Source organism: Salmo trutta, chromosome 21 (genome assembly GCF_901001165.1).
Source record: "Salmo trutta chromosome 21, fSalTru1.1, whole genome shotgun sequence".
NCBI lineage: Eukaryota > Metazoa > Chordata > Actinopteri > Salmoniformes > Salmonidae > Salmo > Salmo trutta.
In genome coordinates, this window is record NC_042977.1 from 23288229 (window position 1) to 23311828 (window position 23600).

Sequence of the window (23600 nt, forward strand, 5' to 3'; positions counted from 1 at the left end):
GGTCTCAGACAAGTCCCCAATGTTCTCTGACAGGTTGCCAGTGTTCTTCCTGAAATAATAAATAGTGTGAGGGCTCTATTCAATCCGATTTCCGGAAGTTCAGCGTTACAGCTCGTTAGCGGAGACTGCATTCACGGTAAATGCAGCTCAATCGGAAATTACCTTAACATTTTGATCTACGCATCAGCAATACAGATTTAATTGAACCCTAAGTCTTGTATGCTTTGCTTCTCCTTCTATATATACATTTGAAGTTCACATATTTTGCTTGTATAGTGTTTAGTTAACATCCCAGTGCCCCTTCTTGCTGGTGTACAGTCAGGGTTACTAATTCCCGTCTCAGATGGGAATTAAGAGGATCGAGTTTCCTGGGAAACTGACAGAATGGCTTTAAGAAATCTGATGCGGACGGGAGCAGAAGCAATACAGAAGGAATTTATTTTCTATTGGCCAACCTATAGTAAAACAAGAAACGCATTTTGAAGAGGAGGCAGAGACAATGGATTATATTTTTTAAAATGTTAAATAACACTAAAATTTGCATGAAAATACTATAACCCTCACAATAGCCTACATTTAGCGTAGCTTAATTGATCTTGAAAATATATATTTTTACAATGTCTATGATGTATTGGGGTAACTGAGTGTACAAATCATTAAGAACACCTTCCTTTTGGCCTCAGAACAGCCTCAATTCGTTGCGGCAGGGCCTCTACAAGGTGTCAATCACCACCTTCCAGAGACACCTGAAACCCCACCTCTTTAAGGAATACCTAGGATAGGATAAAGTAATCCTTCTACCCCCCCCCCTAAAAGATTTAGATGCACTATTGTAAAGTGGTTGTTCCACTGGATATCATAAGGTGAATGCACCAATTTGTAAGTCGCTCTGGATAAGAGCGTCTGCTAAATGACTTAAATGTAAATGTAAATGTGTCGAAAGCGTCCCACAGTTGTGTCAAGTTGGCTGGCTATCCTTTGAGTGGTGAACCATTCTTAAAACACATCGGAAACTGTTGAGCATGAAATATAAACAGCAGCGTTGCAGTTCTTGACACAAACTGGCGCGCCTATCACGTACTACCATGCCTGTTCAAAGGCACTTAAATATTTTGTCTTGCACATTCACCCTCTGAATGGCACACAATCCATGTCTCAATTGTCTCAAGGCTTAAAAGTCCTTATTTAGCCTGTCTCCTCCCCTTCATCTACACTGATTGACGTGAACTTAACAAGTGACATCAATAAGGGATCATAGCTTTCACCTGGATTCACCTGGTCAGTCTATGTCATGGAAAGAGCAGGTGTTCTTAATGTTTTGTACACTTAGTATATAGTAAACAGTCCATATATAACTCATATTTTGCTTTTTGATATAATATAACAGTGTGATATCTCTATTTGTGTACTAGGTGATCAGAAGGAATAATTCCAACAATGAAGATTTCATACTTTCAATTAAAAAATATCACATAAGAAATTCTGAAATAATTGCCCCGGCCGGGCCCCGGACTCAAGATGTTCTTTACAACATTACCAACAGTTTTCCTTTGGGCACCCCCTCAGACCTTTGCACTTCTGGTTTAAGTGCCCGATAATACCTTGTTTTATGGCTGCTCACACCCTTTAACAGATGGACTATTTCCTCTTGCACCTCAAATGTCATCCAGATCAGTTAAGGTCCATCGGGCAAGCAGAATTGCAGTGACCCATTCATTAATGCAAGCACAAGCCCCTGAACTTGAAGATTGTCTCGCTACGTAAAAAAGATTAATGATAGAAGATCCTTAAAGTTAAGTTCGTAATGTTATACAATTTAAGGGGCCTACACATATCCATCCGGAAGGAATGATGGAAGGAAGAGGAAAAGTATTTTTTTGTGTATCTCTTCTAGCTGGGAACCGATGGCACAGTATTGTGTTTGTCAATCAAACAAATTCTCCCATAATTATACAGCAAATTAAACTATACTACAAGGTAGCTAGTCAATGTTTAGAAAAAGCTAAGACAGTCCTGCCGAGAATCCCAAAACTCTTAAGCTAGTCATGTTTTTATATTCTCTCAGTTGTTTTAAGCAAATTGAGAGTTCTACTATTGATAATAAAACATATATTTAGAATAGATTACACATTTATTTCATTTTCATGAGATTACATTTTCACATTCTGAATCTCTCAAGAGTTTGAGTAAATTGTATTTTTTTACAGGGACGGTGCACATTAATCAACATTTCAGTGAAAGTGCCGGTTTTAGCCAGCCAGCTAATTTTTAACCACAGTCCCTGGGCAGGTTATTAAAAACTATTACAATAACAATGCAGACAAACATGCAGAGCATCATTTAACAAGCAACACGTAGCACGCAGACAGAGCAATAGCACAAAAAGCAACAAAACAAAATACATAAAAGCAACAAAGTGTTTCCACTCCTCACAAACTACAGACAACAGACAACATGGAGAGCTGCAATATGCAGTTAGGGATTATGTTCACAAGTCTGATTGGGCTTAAGTCATATCTTTATGCTTTTTGTGAATGTGCGATAGGTGGTGCAGTTGTGTGTGTCTGATGGCAGTGTGTTCCAGACATGGGAAGCTCTCACAGGGAAAGCAGATTGACAAAAGGTACTTTTCCTTAAGCGAACTGTACAGTCACCTCTCATGGCAGACCTTGTGGATCTGCTGCCATGAGTTTGGGTTTTCTGTTAAAACAAAAGTACTCGGTGGAGGGGGAGCCAGGCCATTTAGGATCTTGAGTACAAGACAGTGTATTGCACAAGATATTCCCAACTCAGGAGCTCATGCTTTCTGAGGATGTAATAGTGATGATGGCTATTGGGCTTTCTATCAAGCACTTTGAGAGCCTGTTTGTAGACTGACTGAATGGCTTTTAATTCTGTACAGCAAGCTTGGGCCCAACTAGTCTAGCAGTATGTTAAGTGGGGGAGAATCATAGCATTGAAGTACAGTTTTGTTACCTCTGTAGTCAAAAAATGTTGTATGAATCGGAAATTAGCTAGGTTGAACTTTGTTATTTTAGTTACCTTTTTCACCTGCTTTTTAAAAGAGAGGTTGCAATCAAGTATGGTACTTAAAATCGGATACAGCCTGGAGCTTCTCCCCTGACACATAGCATCAGTTGCCCTCTTTTTTCACATTGTGATGCAAACATGAGTCACTGAGCCACTTTGTAACCTTGACCATTACAGTAGTGAGTTCTTGTGCAGCTTGTTTGCATGCACATATATCACTGTATCATCTGCATACATTTGAACTTCAGACCCAGTACAGACAGAAAGCAGATCATTCATGTACAGGCTGAACAGGAGGGGCCCCAGTATTGACCCTAGGGGCACGCCCACATCATAGCTAAGAACGTACTGTGTATTCTTCAATGATCATACCTAGGACTGTTGCGGTGACATTATTACTGCCACACCGGCGGTCATGAGTCATGAAGGGAGTCAAATTCCACGTGGCCGTTTAGGCACGGTAATTAGGCTTCTCCAAGCTCTGATGCTGCTGATGGTCATTAGTAGCCTACTAAACTTGCTAACTGCCTGGTACTCAGCACTCTATTGTCCCTCTAATCACTCTGACATCAATGCAAATGTTATTGAAAATCTAATCAAACACTTCATGAGAGCCCCTAAGCTCATGTTGTGTAACATTTCTATAGGCTATGCAATTGCATGAGAAAACAGAGTGATGGCCTCTATTAAAAAGAGGAGGATCCCATCAGCTTTCTATAGGCTAGGCCTACTAGAAGTATTTCTCAACTTTCCTAATATTAAGTACATTGCTAATCTTTACAACAGGAGTATAGCCTACCTGGCTGGCGTCCTCCATTTGCTATTTAAGTACATAGATGACATTTACTTTTTCCCCTGACCATGTTTCGTAACAGGTGCATGATAATGGTCCATTCTAAATCAAAACAAATTTCACACATATATTATTTAGTGTATATAAAGACAAGATTAAATCACGAATAGTCTGATGGGTGACAATATTCACTTGTGAATTATATATTATAATTTGTGAAGTTTTTATTCATTTTTTATTTAATCTTTTATTTAACTAGGCAAGTCAGTAAGAACAAATTCTTATTTACAATGACGGCCTACTCCGGCCAAACCCTCCCCTAACCCGGACGACGCTAGGCCAATTGTGTGCCGCCCTATGGGACTCCCGATCACGGCTGGTTGTGATACAGCTCGGGATCGTGACGCCTATAGCACTAAGATGCAGTGCCTTAGGCTGCTGCGCCACTCGGGAGCCTAGCATGCCCAGCAAGAAACAATGCCATTTTTTGCTACTTTTTCGAATCATAGTTGCACACCTCATGTAGCCTAGCCCTTAGGTCTATATGTTTTGAAGGTTTGTATCACAACTAAAGTGGCCAAATAACTTCTTAAAATGAAGCACATTAATCCACTTTACAAGGGGTGTAGAGCCTAACTGGCATACATAAGCAGCGCACGAGTTTAAAGTTTGGGGAAGACCATTTTCACCATGAAAATGCTCCTTTATAATAAAATCACTACATGCATAATCGCATTTGAGGTCACTTTTGATAATGGTGTTGTCCCGCTAATGGAATTTTTGCGCATATAGCCTACTGATGTGTGCTCATTGCTGCACTTATAATGTGAAGAAATAGCCTAATAGTTTATCAACATTTTAAGCTAAACGTTCTGATCTGTTGTGTCAGCAACATTGCGTAAAAATTACTGTCCCGGACTAAGTTGGAAGATTTATTTATTGTACAGAATAGAATAGGTCTACTTTTGTACTATGGGGGATAGTATATTGACATAGGCTAGTGCTTTTGCTGTTTGTTGGCTGACAAAAAGTAAATGTGGACAGTTCTTCCAATATCTTCAATATGCACCTCGGAATTGGATAAGGACGCACGCAGTTGCATCCCTGATGTGTCGGTCTTCACTTGTAGCCTGAGAGAAAGACCCGATCACGTGATGGAGAGCAATGTGAGTGAGAGATGCTTTTGAGCATGCAGCACTCAGATGGAAGGGCACAGCGCAGCACTCCGGGCCAAGGACACAACGGCCACTGGCCACAAAAGGCATGGATTGTTTTAGGGTGCATTACGGTCACACAAAGGGGATGCGGCCGAGAAATTCAAGGAATTAGCAAGTGCTTGTCAAATTCTGAATGGGAGACTGATAAAGTCTGTAGAGCTTGCATAATAAAACTAAGCAGAGCTCATGCCTTTAAAGCAACTTTTTTCAAATCATCATTAGAGTCGCATTATGCAGCCTTACAATGTATTAATAATCAAACATGTAGCCCAACGTTTGTAGAACAACTGAAGTTACATTAATAACTGAAAATTAAGCATATAGGAGTTCCTATTTCTTTGTTAACCTCTCTTGGTTAGCGGGCAGTATTTTCACTTCCAGATGAAAAGCCTGCCCAAAGTAAACTGCCTGTTACTCAGGCCCAGAAGCTAGTATATGCTTATAATTGGTAGAATTGGATAGAAAACAATGTAATGTTTCTAAAACTGTTAAAGTGATGTCTGTGAGTATAACAGAACTGATATGGCAAGAGAAACCCAGAGGACAAACTATCAAAAATATAAAGAAATTCAGCCTCTCACTGTTTCCAATTGCTTTCATGTTTATTATGAGGCGAAGTCCTCCCAGATTGCAGTTCCTAGGGCTTCCACCAGATGTCAACAGTCTTTAGAAAGAGTTTCAGGCTGGTTTTTGGAAAAATGAGCTAGAAGTTGTAGTTTTTCTAAGTGGCTCCCATTTTGACTGTAGTGTTTCCATGTGCGTGAGTGAAAGCGCGTTCTTTGTTATTTATCTCTGGTAATGAACATACTATTCTCCGTCTTAAATTTTATCGTTTATTTACGTATTAGGGTACCTGAGGTTTGATTATAAACGTTGTTTGACTTGTTTGGATAAGTTTATTTGTAAAGTTTGCGATTCATTTTGTATGCATTTTGAAGGAGGGAAACCGGTGGATTATTGAATGAGTTTTAATGGATGTAAAGAAGGACTTTATCAAACAAAAGGACCATTTGTGATGTAACTGGGACCTTTTGGAGTGCCAACAGAAGAAGATCTTCAAAGGTAAGGCATATATTATATCGCTATTTCTGACTTTCGTGTCGCACCTGCCTGGTTGAAAAATGTTTTTCATGTTTTTGTATGCGGGGCACTGTCCTCAGTTAATCGCAAAGTGTGCTTTCGCCGTAAAGACTTTTTGAAATCTGACACAGCGGCTGGATTAGCAAGAAGTTAAGCTTTATTTTGAGGTATAATACTTGTATTTTCATGAATGTTAATATTTATATTTCTGTCATTTGAAATTCGCGCTCTGCAATTTCACCAGATGTTGGCCAGGTGGGACACTACCGTCTCACCTGCCCATAATTAACCGCTCAACACGGGAAAGCTGCTCCCTCAAATCATTTTGAGAAAATATAATTTATACTTTATTCAGCTTTGTTCAATTGTATTCTTCATACTTAAAAATAGTATAAAATATTGCCACTGAATTCTAAGCAAAACCTGTCTGTTAAATTAACTAGTGTAGCCCACAGCTATTTCGCATAGCCAGATCAGGACCTAACATAAGGACAACTCAGAGTATTCAATTCTGTTATTCTGAAATAGACTACAATTTTCTTTAGATCTGTCTAAAATAAATAATGAATTTATTGTGAAGGTGTAGGCTATATTACATGGATTTATTAACCTTTTTAAAATGTAGATGTTCCAAAGGTCTGCATCAGTGGCTTGTAGGAAGCCAGGAATGGAAGCCAGGAGATGCTAAATGTCTTTATCTTAATTAACGGTCAATTACCGTGAGACCGACAGTTATTTGCTTGACAATCACCGGCTGACGAAATGTTGTGACCTCCACAGCCCTAATCATGCCTTGCAATACAGCAGGAGACGTGAATGTATCCTTAATAAGAAAAGTGTCAGCCTTCATGCAATATTAGCCTTTATGACATATTGTAAATTAAATTAAATTATTTAAGTTCATGTCATTAATACCCCATTCCAATGAAACCCCATCGTGTGTTTAATGGGGGTTTAACTTTCACATTTGTTCACTGTCAAAATGTGAACTGGATCATAAACCTTTAGAAAATACTGCTCCTAATTGTCACATTTGATTTCATTGTTGTCATTAAATAGGTTTTTTAAGCATTAATGCCAGAATTTAAGCCACGTCACTGGAGTATCTGACATACAGTGCATTCGGAAAGTATTCATACCCCTTGACTTTTTCCACATCTTGTTACATTACAGCCTTATTCTAAAATTGATTAAATCGTTTTTTTGCTCATCAATCTACAAACAATACCCCATAATGACAAAGCAAAAACTGGTTTTTAGAAATGTTTGCAAGTGTATTAAAAATCAAAAACTGTAATATCACATTTACAGTAAATAAGTATTCAGACCCTTTACTCAGTACTTTGTTGAAGCACCTTTGGTAGCAAGTACACACTTGATTTTTCTTGGGTATGACGCTACAAGCTTGGCACACCTGTATTTTGTGAGTTTTTCCCCATTCTTCTCTGCAGATCCTCTCAAGCTCTGTCAGGTTGGGGAGTGTCACTGCACAGCTATTTTCAGGTCTCTCCAGCTCTTGCTGGGCCACTCAAGGACATTCAGAGACTTGTCCCGAAGCCACTCCTGCATTGTCTTGGCTGTGTGCTTAGGGTCATTGTCCTGTTGGAAGGTGAACCTTCACCCCAGTCTGAGGTCCTGAGCGCTCTGGAGTAGGTTGTCATCAAGGATCTCGCTGTACTTTTCTCCGTTCATCTTTCCCACGATCCTGATTAGTCTCCCAGGCCCTGCCGCTGAAAAACGTTCCCACTTCATGATGCTGCCACCAACATGCTTCATCGTAGGGTTGGTATTGGCCAGGTGATGAGCGGTGCCTGGTTTCCTCCAGACGTGACGTTTGGCATTCAGGACAAAGAGTTCAATCATGGTTTCACCAGACCAGAGAATCTTGTTTCTTATGGTCTGAGAGTCCTTTAGGTGCCTTTTGGCAAACTCGAAGAAGCGGGCTGTCATGTGCCTTTTACTGAGGACTGGCTTCCGTCTGGCCACTCTACTATAAAGGCCTGATTGTTGGAGTGCTGCAGAGATGGTTGTCCTTCTGGAACTCTGTCAGAGTGACCATTGGGTTCTTGGTCACCTCCCTGAGCAAGGCCCCTCTCTCCCGATTGCTCAGCTTGGCTGGGTGGCTAGCTCTAAGAAGAGTCTTGGTGGTTCCAAACTTCTCCCATTTAAGAATGATTGAGGCCACTGTGTTCTTGGGGACCTTCAATGGTGCATACATTTTTTGGTACCCTTCCCCAGATATGTGACTCGACAGAATCCTGTCTCAGAGCTCTACGGACATCCTTCGACCTCATGGCTTGGTTTTTGCTCTTTGAACTGTGGGACCTTATGTAGACAGGTATGTGCCTTCCCAAATCATGTCCAATCAATTGAATTTACCACAGGTGGATTGCAATCAAGTTGTAAAAACATCTCAAGGATAATCAATGGAAACAGGATGAACCTGAGCTCAATTTCGAGTCTCGTAGCAAAGGGTTTGAGTACTTACATAAATAAGGCATTTATGTTTTTTTATTTTTAATACATTTGCGCTATCCACTGTCTTCTTGGTAAGCAACTCCAGTGTAGATTTGTCCTTGTATTTTAGGTTATTGTCCTATTGAAAGGTGAATTCATCTCCCAGTGTCTGGTGGAAATCAGACTAACTCAGGGTTTTCTCTAGGATTTTGCCTGTGCTTAGTCCCATTCAGTTTCTTTTTTATTCTGAAAAACTCCCCAGTCCATAACGTTTATAAGCATACCCATAACATGATGCAGCCACCACTATGCTTGAAAATATGGAGAGTGGTACTCAGTAATGTGTTGTATTGGATTTGCCCCATACATAACACTTTGTATTCAGGACAAAATGTGAATTGCTTTGCCACATTTTTTGCAGTATTACTTTAGTGCCTTGTTGCAATCAGGATCCATGTTTTGGAGTATTTTTCTGTACAGGCTTCATTCTTTTCACTCTGTCAATTAGGTTAGTATTGTGGAGTAATTACAATGTTGTTGATCCATCCTCAGTTTTCTCCTATCACAGTCATTCAACTTTAACTGTTTTAAAGTCACCATTGGTCTCCAGCAACTGAGTTAGGAAGGATGCTTGTATCTTTGTAGTGACTGGGTTTATTGATACACCATCCAAAGTGTAATTAATAACTTCACCATGCTCAAAAGGATATTCACTGTCAGCTTTTTTTTTACCAATAGGTGCCCTTCTTTGTGGGTCATTGGAAAACCTCCCTGGTCTTTGTGGTTGAATCTGTGTTTGAAATTTACTGCTTGACTGAGGGACCTTACAGATAATTGAATGTGTTAAACACTATTATTTCACACGGAGTGAGTCCATGCAACTTATTATGTGACTTGTTAAGCACATTTTTACTCATGAACTTTAGGCTTCCATAACAAAGGGGATGAATACCTATTGAGTCAAGACATTTCAGCTTTAAATGTTTTATTAATTTGTAAACATTTCCAAAAAATATCCATTTCATAATTTTTAAATTCGGGTTGTAATACAACAACATTTGGAAGAAGTCAAGAGGTGTGAATACTTTCTGAAGGCATTTCAGGCCTAGACCTATGCCTAATCGATACCCACCAAAATAGAGCTCTTTCTGAAAAAATAAATTCTGGACCCTCCTAGACCGGAACTGGATACTTTTTCATTTCGCTGGGGCTACTCCATGTACTTATTGTCATGACGTGACCCTTTCTGGGTGTAGATCGTGGCTTTCCCCACCCCCCTCTCTCACTCTCTCTCCTACACCTAGGTTTTGTAATCTCAGGTCATAAATTCCTGGCGGAGACTCCCTCCCCCTGGTCATGCAGAAAGAGAGGGAGAGAGCACAGAGAACTAAGGACTTCACTTGGCCAAACTCCTAAATCCCCCAGATGGGAGAATTAAACAATATTGCTACTTTTGAGAATGTGGGAACAGTCCGTGGACACTTAAGAGACAGTTGTGATGAGTGTGTTTGTTTCATTTGGTGATCTCATGAAGTACAGGAAACACACATAACGGTATCTCTTAAAGTGTACATTTCCCAGCTGTCAGGTTTACATCTAAATATTGTGAAGGGTATGTGATTAAACATGAAACGAGTTGTGAAAAGATGTAATGTGATATTAACCTTCTAAATGAGAGTATGGATTTTCATATAAAGATTAACTAGTCAGTGGCTACACCCCCCGTGAGTCCAGACATCACATTAGGCGTCACAGACCTCCCTTTTATACTGTTATGTATAAAACCCACTCCGGATTAAATTCACATCAGTCTAAGCAAAACCCAGCGTGAGCTGAGGTTGCAAATGGATGCATTTCTGAGACCAAAACATGCCTGGTGATGCTGGTGTGTGAAGTGGTTTAAACTATAACTATTCCAAAGGACATGACTATTCCACGTGGAGCATTGGCTACAAGGCTGGAAATGGTTAAACTCTGAGACTATCGATCCCTACAGAATAAGAGCAAATCTTAGACACAAATTACTAGTCTGCAGCTAGAAATTACGTAAACTTAGGACAAGAATACAGACAACCGCCGAAACATCTTTTCTATGAGAACATTTCCGAAGGCTACTCTGAAGTATCCATTTTAACAACCAGAAAATACTTTGATCTTCGGGGAAACGCAACCAGATAGACTCTGATGAACTCTCCAGTAGATGGACCGGATTCCAACAGAGAAGTCAACAACGACATCCGGGCATAAATATTAATTGCATTTTCTTTTCGATTGAGCAAAGGATTAGCATTTCAGTGAATATAATTATAGACTGTGTATAATGAATCCATTTTTCTTTCCCGCTCTTTCTCAGTCCACAGCCCCTTCCCTTTGTCTACCAAGCCGTCATAATGGCTTAGCCCACTAGGGACTCTTTCCTATCATTGTTAGTAACCAATATCTACTGTTTGTTTGTTATGTATTTCTGTGATTAGTTAGTTAGTTAGTAAATAAATAATTAAGCCAATTTGTATGTTGCTGATTCACAATTTATGCTAGGGTTCGTGCAAATAACCAAGAATTTTACGATGTTCAGATGATACTGATAGATGGTAAAGAATAATGCTATTGATATAAAAGATCTCAGATATTTAAGTGTGAATTTGGGAGTTAGCCGCTTTATATATACGAATGCTTCTGTGGTGCCCTAGGTTATTAACGGTTTAATTGTTGCATGGTTTAATTCAATCACATAATCAATTAAATGTTAGGTAGTTGATTTGAAAATAGCATGTCATCTCATTTTACCGTAGTAGAGACACGACATTATGGAAAACAATGTAACTCTCTGGCCTAGTTATCTTTCTGCTTTATTTCAATCTAAACTAGACTAGTTTGAAATAGTTCATTGACTTTGAATGTAACTTAAAAAAGTAATCAATACAAAACAAATTATTACATTCTGAAATCTTGCTCTGATTTATCATCCAACGGGTCCCAGAGATAACATGAAGTGTCGTTTTCTTAGATAAAATCCGTTTTCATATCCTAAAAAGGTCCATATATCATGCACGATCGATTTTGTATTTCCACTCGTTCAATTTGCAGAGAAAGGAATCTGTGAAAATCTCACCCTAAACGTTGTTTCAACCAGTCAAATCGCATTTGTATGTATTCCTCAGAGATCCTAGAACGTAACGAGACTTCACTATATCATTACGGGTGTAGTATATCCTATAGGACACCATATTTGGTCAGAGAGCGACGCCTTCATGGCACGCCGATGACACGGGCGGTCTTCACTTGAACGACTCTAACTTTGTCAAATAAGCACCAATCGGGGTCAAACAAAGCTAGTTTGATAGTCAATGGGCTGGGCTTTACGGGAGTTTCCGGAAACCATGTATCTGTCGTAAAATGTAGCTACTAACCTTGTACGACAGCAGGCCTTTTCATTTTGGACAAAAATTATACGAATATTCAGAGTTATGAAGTTATGAAAACTGGTTGTTTTGCCAATTTTGAACTTATAATATGGCTACAAATACTGGAAAAACTAAAACAAAGTCCAAGTATACAGATTTGACGATATTCTTGCAGAAAAATGCAATATGAATGCAAAGACTCCTTGACGATTCGCCCAAATGTACCTGGGTGACTTCACACTAAATGTCACGTAGCTCGCTCATACTTCAAGGTATCCGTCTGGAACCTTGCACATACACTGCTGCCATCTTGTGGACACCACTGGAATTACAAGCAGAGTGATGGCTGGAAGTGGGACCTTTCTCTTGCATTTCAAAGATGGTGGTAGGAGAAAAAACTGGGTTTTTTTCTTTGTATTTTCTTCTACCTGATCTATTGTGTTATATTCTCCAACATTCAATTCAAATTTCCACACACTTCAATGTGTTTCCTTTCAAATGGTACCAAGAATATGCATATTCTTGCTTCAGGGCCTGAGCTACAGGCTGTTAGATTTAGGAATGTCATTTCAGCGAAAATAGAAAAAAAGGTGGCTATCCCTATTAAGCAAAATGTTAGTAAATGTAGCTGGCTACATTCTTTCTTTGACAAACATTAGAAATATGATGGCCTTGCATAGTCTTTGCAAAAAATACCTTACTTTTTCATTGTAAGCTCATTTACTTGTGTGGCTGCCAGACAAATAGAATTGCACATCTGTTGTCATAATATGAAAATTAGGCAATTTTTTTGCAGAAAACTTTAAATAAATAGTTTCAACAGTATTGAGGGTATTGAAAAACCATCCCATGGCTATTTCCAAATACCCCAGTATATGGTACACTGTGATGATATGGATATTGAGTTTGTTCATGTTTTCTTGACATTGTTGAGATCTATTGTTTTTTCCTCATGGATCTCTGCTATGCACTAGTGGTCTTTTGACAAATCTAACTGCATGGGTTTGGGGACTTTGGGGAGTTCTTAGTTGAGAGCATTCATCCTTTTCCTTTCCCAATTGTTTGTTCACAGGGAGGCATGATCGCCTTGCTGCTGTCCATTTTGTGCCTGGTCCTCATCCTCTACACGCGCAGGCGGTGGTGCAAACGCCGCCGTGTGCCCCAGCCCCAGAAGAGCGCCAGCGCCGAGGCAGCCAATGAGATTCACTACATCCCTTCGGTGCTGATGGGAGGCCAGGCCAGGGAGAGCCTGAGAAACTCCAGGGGCCAGGGTCACAATTCCAGTGGCACGCTCAGCATCCGAGAGACGCCCATCCTGGACGGATACGAGTATGACATCACTGACCTGAGACACCACCTGCAGAGAGAATGCATGAACGGAGGAGAGGACTTTGCTAGCCAGGTTACACGCACCCTGGACTCCCTTCAGGGCTGCAATGACAAGGCCAGCATGGACCTCACACCTGGGGAGTGTAAGTACAAGCACCCATGTATGCACACACACACACACACACACACACACACACACACACACACACACACACACACACACACACACACACACACACACTCTTACACTGTTGATGGTGGTGGAAAACGCTGTGTCAGGCACCGCTCCAGAATCTCCCATAAGTGTTCAATTGGGTTGTGTCATGCGCTGCTCCAGACTCTCCCATAAGTGTTCAATTGGGTTGTGAGTGTTCACACTTGCACTTTCTAAAGTGGGCTAGTGCTGACCTTAGCCCAGCGCTAGCTGCCCCTGCTCCGGAGCAGGGTTGGCACCGACTTTTCAGGGTCTAACCCTCACACAAAATCTGCACTTTCACTTAATTTGCATACTCTCGTGATGCCTGCCACTCTTGTTTAGGCTACCCCAAAGACCAAAACATTGTCTGAGTCAACAGGAGAGATTATTATAATAATTTTCCATGAGTTTTGTCAGAGTCTCGAGTGACGAAAAGTAGCTAGCTAACAGCTGCTCTCTCACTCGAGGAGGAGCAGCACAAAGCAGAGCTGTTGCTATGGTTACTCTCACCCGCAGAGCTGGGGCAGTAAGGAGCAGGTGACAGACAAAGACAAGCATCTAACTAACAGAGGAAGTTACTGTATTTCTGATTTCGGGTTTGGGCACGGCCTGAACGTTGCGTGTGTGGGTAGGGTTTGGGCTTAAATGAAATGCCCCTGCAGGACTACAGATATAATGTATCATTGGTTGTGTGTCAGAGATTAGGCTAGTTTATACTATGTCTATTGACATAGAATGCGACATGTGTCGCTGGTCAAACCAACATTTACTTTATACTCCGGGGGAATGTCTGTAGACCATCGCTGCCTCTGTTGGTTTCCTTGTCGTAGACAGATGAAAAAATATATACTGTGACCCTGTCAGTTGTCATGGTATCCTGACTGAGACCACAATGAAACAGTGCGAAAGCTCAATAATTCTCCTGTCACACTCACAACCGTAAGCTATTTTATCTAATTAGCTTGCAATGAACTTGTAAATAATGATCTTGTTGTAAGTTTATTTTCCTGTAATAATGAATAAACATTAGCTAAAGTTTAGATGTTGTCAGCAATGATATGGTCATTATTTGAACTGGCTAGCCATCTAGCTAGCAAGCTAGAAACTAACCAAAACATTGTTAACAAAGTTACTTTTAGTTGCCTGGTTTGCTGGATTGACATTTATTTTTTATTTTTATATTTCACCTTTATTTAACTAGGTATGCCAGTTGAGAACAAGTTCTAATTTACAACTACTACCTGGACATATACAACATTTATTTTTAAACTAATGGGTTTATTTGTGTTAAAATACAGAAGTTATGCTATTTTGTACAACTAGGCTGCTGATGTCATGCAGCCTGTCATTTTTGTGTTTATACTTTTTCATAACAACAACATGTTTGATGTTGGACGACAATAGAATGTTTATGAGGTCACTGTGACAACTGTCTACTGACATGTCGATAGACCAACTGTAAGCCAGCCTATAGAATGTAACATTGGTTGTGTGTTGTTTGTCCGTTAGCCCTGGGATAAAATTGTGACTCCTTAGCCCAGCGCTAAAGCTTAGCCCAGTGTTAACAAATGCTTGTGTGAATATGGGATTACAGTGCCTTGCAAAAATATTCATCCCCTTGGCGTTTTTCCTATTTTGTTGCATTACAACCTGTAATTTAACTGGATTTTTATTTGGATTTCATGTAATGGACATACACAAAGTGTATACACATACACAAAGTGAAAAGAAAAAAATTACTTCTTTCAAAAAATTCAACAAAAGAAAAAGAAACGGAATAGTTTTGCGTGCGTATGTATTCACCCTTTTTGCATCCAATTACCTTCAGAAGTCACATAATTAGTTAAATAAAGTCCACCTGTGTGCAATCTAAGTGTCACATGATCTGTCACATGATCTCAGTATATATACACCTGTTCTGAAAGGCCCAAGCGAGCAGCACCATGAAGACCAAAGAACTCTCCAAACAGGTTTTGGAGAAGTACAGATGAGGGTTGGGTTATAAAAAAATATCCGAAACTTTGAACATCCCACAGAGCACCATTAAATCCATGATTAAAAAATTGAATGAATATGGCACCACAACAAACCTGCCAAGAGAGGGCCGCCCACCAAAACTCACAGACCAGGCAAGGAGAGTATTAATTAGAGAGGCAGCAAAGACACCAAAGATAACCCTGAAGGAGCTACAAAGCTCCACAGTGGAGATTGGAGTATCTGTCCATTGGACCACTTTAAGCCGTACACTCCACAGAGCTGGGCTTTACGGAGTGGCCAGAAAAAAGACATTGCTTAAAGACATCGCCAAAAGGCATGTGGGAGACTCCCCAAACATGTGGAAGAAGGTACTCTGGTCAGATTGAGACTAAAATTGAGCTTTTTGGCCATCAAGGAAAACGCTATGTCTGGGGCAAACCCAACACCTCTCATCACCCCGAGAACACCATCCCTACAGTGAAGCATGGTGGTGGCAGCATCATTCTGTGGGGATGTTTTTCATCGGCAGGACAGGGAAACTGGTCAGAATTGAAGGAATGATGGATGGCACTAAATACAAGGAAATTCTTGAGGGAAACCTGTTTCAGTCTTCCAGAGATTTGAGACTGGGATCAAGGTTCACCTTCCAGCAGGAAAATGACCCTAAGCATACTGCTAAAGCAACACTTGAGTGGTTTAAGGGGAAACATTTAAATGTCTTGGAATGGCCTAGTCAAAGCCCAGACCTCAATCCAATTGAGAATCTGTGGCATGACTTAAAGATTGCTGTACACCAGCGGAACCCATCCAACTTGAAGGAGCTAGAGCAGTTTTTCCTTGAAGAATGGGCAAAAATTCCAGTGGCTAGATGTGCCAAGCTTATAGAGACATACCCAAGAGACTTGCAGCTGTAATTGCTGCAAATGGTGGCTCAACAAAGTATTGACTTTGGGGGGGTGAATTGATTGTTATGTACGCTCAAGTTTTCTGTTATTTTGTCTTATTTCTTGTTTGTTTCACAATAAAAAAATATTTTGCATCTTCAAAGCTGTAGGCATGTTGTGTAAATCAAATGACACCAACTCCCAAAATGTGTTAATTCCAGGTTGTAAGGCAACAAAATTGGAAAAATACCAAGGGGGTGAATACTTTTGCAAGCCACTGTAGCTAGCCCAGGGCCAGTCTTAGCCTGGGGCGAGGAACAATTCAGTGTGAAAAGCCCTTTTGTATCCCTCATTTACTCAAGTGTTTCCTTTATTTTGGTAGTTACCTTTATGTGTGCCCGTGAAGTGAAATTAATCTTCAAACTTCAAGGATATCGAAAGAATTGAGTAATTTGGTCCAACACAAAGAAATATTTTTGGCACTGTAGGATTTATATAATTCTCTCATGCAACTGCTACAGTAATAGTGTAATGGATATTACATACGACCAAAGTGCTAGTCGTATAACGATTCTGGCTATGGTCTGAGCATGTGTGTTTTGCTAAACCACTAAATCATCCATCTGACCCTGCTAGGAATACAAAGTCCTTTCTATTTTGCTACTATTCATCTTTATCACACTTGCTACGGTATGTTTTGACTATCTACCTACAATAGGAGGGAATACAATACAAACAATGCATCAGAGAGAAATTATTCAGAAGCATTCAATATTGTCTAAGTCAAATATCATACACATTTTTGGCTTATTGGCTATTTTGAATGTACTCATTCATTCACAGTCATTTGCTTTGGAAATATCCTCATTTGTAATCAGTGGACCTTAGAATTAAAAACACCCCCTGAGAAATATATGGAACAGCAATGATTTGAAATACCCACAGAATTTCAATTAGCATAAGACATACTTTTCCAAATGTAAGAAATATGACATTCTAGATTATGCTGATTGGTTTTGAGATTGCATCTTGTTTCAAAGTCTAAATAAAACTCCCAGGAGGATATTGAAGTGGAATAATTTCATGCATTTTACATTAAGTGCTAAACTAATTTAGATAAGGCAATTAACTACCTCAATAAAAGCCTCTCTCAATATTGTTGGCTGTGGTCAGAAGAAATACCAGCCCACCAGCCAATGAAATGTTCTCTAGTTGTGACAGGAAGTGATGCATTATAAACTGACTTGTTTTGGCTGTAGCTATTCTGTGTGAACGCTACAGTCTGTAGGAAAAACAAGAAGAGGGGATAAAGTATTTAGCCCTATAAGGATATACTTTACTGTGCAGTGCTGATTTCAAATTTTTATCCTGTACTAGTGGGTTTATGCTACATCTGTCTCGTTTCTCTCCCTAATTATGATTGTTCTGTCATCATCAGGGAGTGACAATACAAAGTTGTCCCTAATGAACAAGTACAAGGACAACATCATAGCCACCAGCCCCATTGACAGCAATCACCTGCAGCAGAACACTCTCCTCCCCCACAACACCTCCACCAGTCAACGCAAACAACGTCTGTCCAGCAAAACCCGAGGTGAGTCATTCATCGATCCATATCCACTCCCATTCTGACCATTGTGTGTTCTCTGGCAAGAAAGGACAAAACACACCATGCCGACCCATGGCTAGAAATGTGGCCGAAACGTGTTCGTGATCACCTGCTGGTTGTCGACGAACAGTGCCGATAATGTACATTTGTCCAGAAATGACAGCCAATGTTTTGTTCAGAGGCAATACGATGGCTACCCACTGCCTTTAACTATTCGTAGGCACAGTGTGTTTTGTCCTTAAAGGGATACTTTGGGATTTTGGTATTGAGGTCCTTTATCTACTTCCCCAGAGTCAGATGAACTCATGGATGTGTCCAAATGGTATCCATGAGATCATCTGATTCTGGGGAACATAGATAAAGGGCCTCTTGCCAAAATCTCGAACTATCCCTTTAAGAGACTGTTAAAAGAGAGTATTGAAAAAGAGGGCATGTCATTCTGAAATGAGACACCAGTTTGTTCAGTTGACCCTGATCATAATCCACTTTGCTCCATGACTGACTAGTGTGGATGGTTTATTTTCTGGTTAGAAAAGCAATTCTAGTGTGTGGGATGTTATAGAATAGAGGATTCAAATAGCAATGTCACGCTAACCAGCTCATTCAGCATGTAGTGGTAGCTAGTGAACTAAAGAGCTGTTGTGTAAAGTAATTTTACAGTTATGAAAGATTAATTTGTGTCAACCACCATTTCCATCTCATTTTGTGAATTATGATGAGAAACAAACATGACTCTGGTTACAGATAGAGAAGAGTGGGGTTAGAATCGTGCCAAAGGGTTAGTTGAGTCACCTCTTGTTTCTAGGAAGCCATACACAAAATTTATCATGTGACCAAATATTTAGGAAGAGGTCATCATTTCATGGATTCTGTGAAGCAAGAAAATATATGATAAAAGTGGTAAGCAAGTTAGGTCCAAAAAAGGTTAGGTCCAAAAAAAAATATTTATTGTGTATCTAAACCAAAGTAGATATTTTTCAGACTGTTTTATAGATCAGTTGGGGTCTCTATAAACTACAATATGAGGTCCTAAACCTAGCATGAAAGTGTGTCCTTGTACTGTAGCTGTGGGCTAATATAGTGAAAATGGTTGCTTTGGGGTCAATTGTGCCTTTTGGCCAGGGGCAAGTTAAGCCAATGGTCAAATCAATATACCCCATACAAAGGATGATTACATCTGGTCAGTTTTATGCATATACAGTTCTTTCACAAAGTATTCACACCCCTTAACTCTTTCCAATTTTTTCTTGTGTTACAGACTGAATTAAACATTGATTAAATGTAGATTTTTTTTGGTCACTGGACGATACACAATGCCCCATAATGTCTAAGTGAAAATTTCTACAAATGAATTAGAAAATGTATTGAGTTAATAAGTATTCAACCCCTTTGTTATGGCAAGCCTAAATAAGTTTAGAAGTACAAATTTGCCTAACAAGTCATATAATAAGTTGCATGGACTCATTCTGTGTGCAAAAATAATTTTAGCATGATTTTTTAATGACTACCTCATCTCTGTACCCCACACATACAATTATCTGTAAGGTCCCTCATTCAAGCAGATTTTGCACAATCCAGGTGTGGAAAGCTCTTAGAGACTTACCCAGAAAGACTCAAAGCAATAATAACTACCAAGGGTGCTTCTACAAAGTATTAACTCAGGGGTGTGAATACGTATGTAAAATAGATATTTATGTATTTAATTTGCAAAAAATTGCTGAAATTTCGAAAAACATAACGTATGTTTAATCCATTTTGAATTCAGGCTGTAACACAACAAAATATGGAATAAGTCAAGGGCTATGAATACTTTCTGAAGGCACTGTATATGCATAGTATTGAAGACAGCTCGCATTTGTGTGATTAGTCAAGTTCAAAAGATGCCTTCCTCAGTTGTGTTCAGCCCCCTATGCAACAATTTAAGTGTTTTCTTCCCAGGCATTATCGCTGGGATATGAGGTTACACCAGGGCCTGAACCTATGTTAAAAGTGTTAAAAAAGTACAAAGTGTTAAAAATGGGTCCCTATTCTCAATTTACCCCATACCCAGGAAAAGCTATGTTTTCAAAACTGTAATGTTTACATGAATTCAGATTATTTCCAGGGAAACACAACATCCTGATGTACAGTACCAGTCAAATGTTTGGACACACCTACTCATTCAAGGGTTTTACTTTATTTTTACTATTTTCTACATTGTAGAATAATAGTGAAGACATGAAAGCTATGAAATAACACATATGGAATCATGTAGTAATGAAAAAAGTGTTCAAATGAAATTATATTTTAGATTCTTCAAAGTAGCCACCCTTTGCCTTGATGACAGCTTTGCACACACTTGGCATTCTCTCAACCAGCTTCATGAGGTAGTCACCTGGAATGCATTTAAATTAACAGGTGTGCCTTGCTAAAAGTTAATTTGTGGAATTTCTTTCCTTCTTAATGCGTTTGAGCTAATCAGTTGTGTTGTGACAAGGTAGGGGTGGTATACAGAAGATATCCCTATTTGGTAAAAGACCAAGTCCATATTATGACAAGAACAGCTCAAATAAACAAAGAGAAATGACAGTTCATCGTTACTTTAAGACATGAAGTTTCTTCAAGTGAGGTCGCGAAAACCATTAAGCGCTATGATGAAACTGGTTCTAATGAGGACCGCCACAGGAAAGGAAGACCCAGAGTTACCTCTGCTGCAGAGAATAAGTTCATTAGAGTATACTGCACTTCAGATTGCAGCCCAGATAAATGCTTCACAGAGTTAAAGTAACAGACACATCTCAACATCAACTGTTCAGAGGAGACTGCTTGAATCATACCTTCATGGTCGAATTGCTGCAAAGAAACCACTACTAAAAGACAACAATAGCACGAAGAGACTTGCTTGGATCAAGAAACACGAGCAATGATCTGTCCTTTGGTGTGATGAGTCTAAATTTGAGATTTTTGGTTCCAACCGCCGTGTCTTTGTGAGACGCAAAGTAGGTGAACAGATGATCTCTACATGTGTGGTTCCCACCGTGAAGCATGGAGGAGGAGGTGTGATGGTGTGGGGGTGCTTTGCTGGTGACACTGTCTATGATTTATTTAGAATTCAAGGCACACTTAACCAGCATGGTTACCACAGCATTCTGCAGCAATATGCCATCCCATCGTGTTTGTGCTTATCATTTGTTTTTCAACAGGACAATGACCCAACACACCTCCAGGCTGTGTAAGGGCTTTTTGACCAAGAAGGACAGTGATAGAGTGCTGCATCAGATAACCTGGCCTCCACAATCACCCGACCTCAACCCAATTGAGATGGTTTGGGATGAATTGGACTGCAGAGTGAAGGAAAAGCAGCCAACAAGTGCTCAACATATGTGGTAACTCCTTCAAGACTGTTGGAAAAGCATTCCAGGTGAAGCTTGTTGAGAGAATGCCAAGAGTGTGGAAAGCTGTCAAGGCAAAGGGTGGCTACTTTGAAGAATCTAAAATGTAAAATACATTGCTCAAAAAAATAAAGGGAACACTTAAACAACACAATGTAACTCCAAGTCAATCACACTTCTGTGAAATGAAACTGTCCACTTAGGAAGCAACACTGATTGACAATAAATTTCACATGCTGTTGTGCAAATGGAATAGACAACAGGTGGAAATTATAGGCAATTAGCAAGACACCCCCAATAAAGGAGTGGTTCGGCAGGTGGTGACCACAGACCACTTCTCAGTTCTTATGCTTCCTGGCTGATGTTTTGGTCACTTTTGAATGCTGGCAGTGCTTTTACTCTAGTGGTAGCATGAGACGGAGTCTACAACCCACACAAGTGGCTCAGGTAGTGCAGCTCATCCAGGATGGCACATCAATGCGAGCTGTGGCAAGAAGGTTTGCTGTGTCTGTCAGCGTAGTGTCCAGAGCATGGAGGCGCTACCAGGAGACAGGCCAGTACATCAGGAGACGTGGAGGAGGCCATAGGAGGGCAACAACCCAGCAGCAGGGCCGCTGCCTCCACCTTTGTGCAAGGAGGAGCAGGAGGAGCACTGCCAGAGCCCTGCAAAATGACCTCCAGCAGGCCACAAATGTGCATGTGTCTGCTCAAACGGTCAGAAACAGACTCCATGAGGGTGGTATGAGGGCCCGACGTCCACAGGTGGGGGTTGTGCTTACAGCCCAACACCGTGCAGGACGTTTGACATTTGCCAGAGAACACCAAGATTGGCAAATTCGCCACTGGCAGCCTGTGCTCTTCACAGATGAAGCAGGTTCACACTGAGCACATGTGACAGACGTGACAGAGTCTGGAGATGCCGTGGATAACATTCTGCTGCCTGCAACATCCTCCAGCATGACCGGTTTGGCGGTGGGTCAGTCATGGTGTGGGTTGGCATTTCTTTGGGGGGCCGCACAGCCCTCCATGTGCTCGCTAGAGGTAGCCTGACTGCCATTAGGTACCGAGATGAGATCCTCAGACCCCTTGTGAGACCATATGCTGGTGCGGTTGGCCCTGGGTTCCTCCTAATGCAAACAATGCTAGACCTCATGTGGCTGGAGTGTGTCAGCAGTTCCTGCAAGAGGAAGGCATTGATGCTATGGACTGGCCCGCCCGTTCCCCAGACCTGAATCCAATTGAGCACATCTGGGACATCATGTCTCGCTCCATCCACCAACGCCATGTTGCACCACAGATTGTCCAGGAGTTGGCGGATGCTTTAGTCCAGGTCTGGGAGGAGATCCCTCAGGAGACCATCCGCCACCTCATCAGGAGCATGCCCTGGCGTTGTAGGGAGGTCATACAGGCACGTGGAGGCCACACACACTACTGAGCCTCATTTTGACTTGTTTTAAGGACATTACATCAAAGTTGGATCAGCCTGTAGTGTGGTTTTCCACTTTAATTTTGAGTGTGACTCCAAATCCAGACCTCCATGGGTTGATAAATTGGATTTCCATTGATTATGTCAAGAAAAAAGTATTTAATAAGATTATTTCATTCATTCAGATCTAGGATGTGTTATTTTAGTGTTCCCTTTATTTTTTTGAGCAGTATATATTTTGATTTGTTTAATACTTTTTTGGTTACTACATGATTCCATGAGTTATTTCATAGTTTTGATGTCTTCACTTTTATTCTACCATGTAGAAAATTGTAAAAAAAAAAATAAAGAAATCCCTTAAATGAGTAGGTGTGCCCAAACTTTTGACTGGTACTGTATATGTATATATCTTGTTAGATAGAATACTATATTTCCTTTGACGTAGTGATGCTGAATGTAAAAAATGGCTCAATATACCCCACTCTCCCCTACTGTTGTTTTGGTTGAAAATATTTATTTGCATTCCTGTGCTCATGTACTTTGTGACTTTCTCAGAGAGCGTAGGAGAATGTTCCTTTTTCTGTCTGATATTTGTTGAAAACCTGTATTGTGGATATGCACCTGCTATGTCTTTTTGCTTCATAATGAGAACTTAAATCATTAGCTCGCTAAGGAAGAAAGAAAATTAAAATGAATAACTTATCAATAATAGACTTTGAGAACAGAGAGAGCAGTGTACGTAACACAGCACACTAGTGCCATATTCACTTGGTATTCTGGAAAGCCTGTTGGGCAAAACAGAAGTAAATTAGCTGATCACTTTCGGA

General features: G+C 40.3%; 1 protein-coding gene across 7 annotated transcripts in view; it reads left to right on the top strand.

The window, feature by feature from the left end:
• The window catches only part of LOC115156990 (astrotactin-1), a 277551-nt gene that overhangs the window by 56776 nt on the left and 197175 nt on the right, over window positions 1-23600 (top strand). For all 7 annotated transcript variants that reach the window (XM_029704808.1, XM_029704810.1, XM_029704809.1 and 4 more), the window contains exons 3-4: window positions 13054-13453; window positions 17806-17961. In XM_029704808.1, the coding sequence (XP_029560668.1) occupies window positions 13054-13453; window positions 17806-17961 (556 nt within the window). The remainder of the gene's footprint in view (window positions 1-13053; window positions 13454-17805; window positions 17962-23600) is intronic.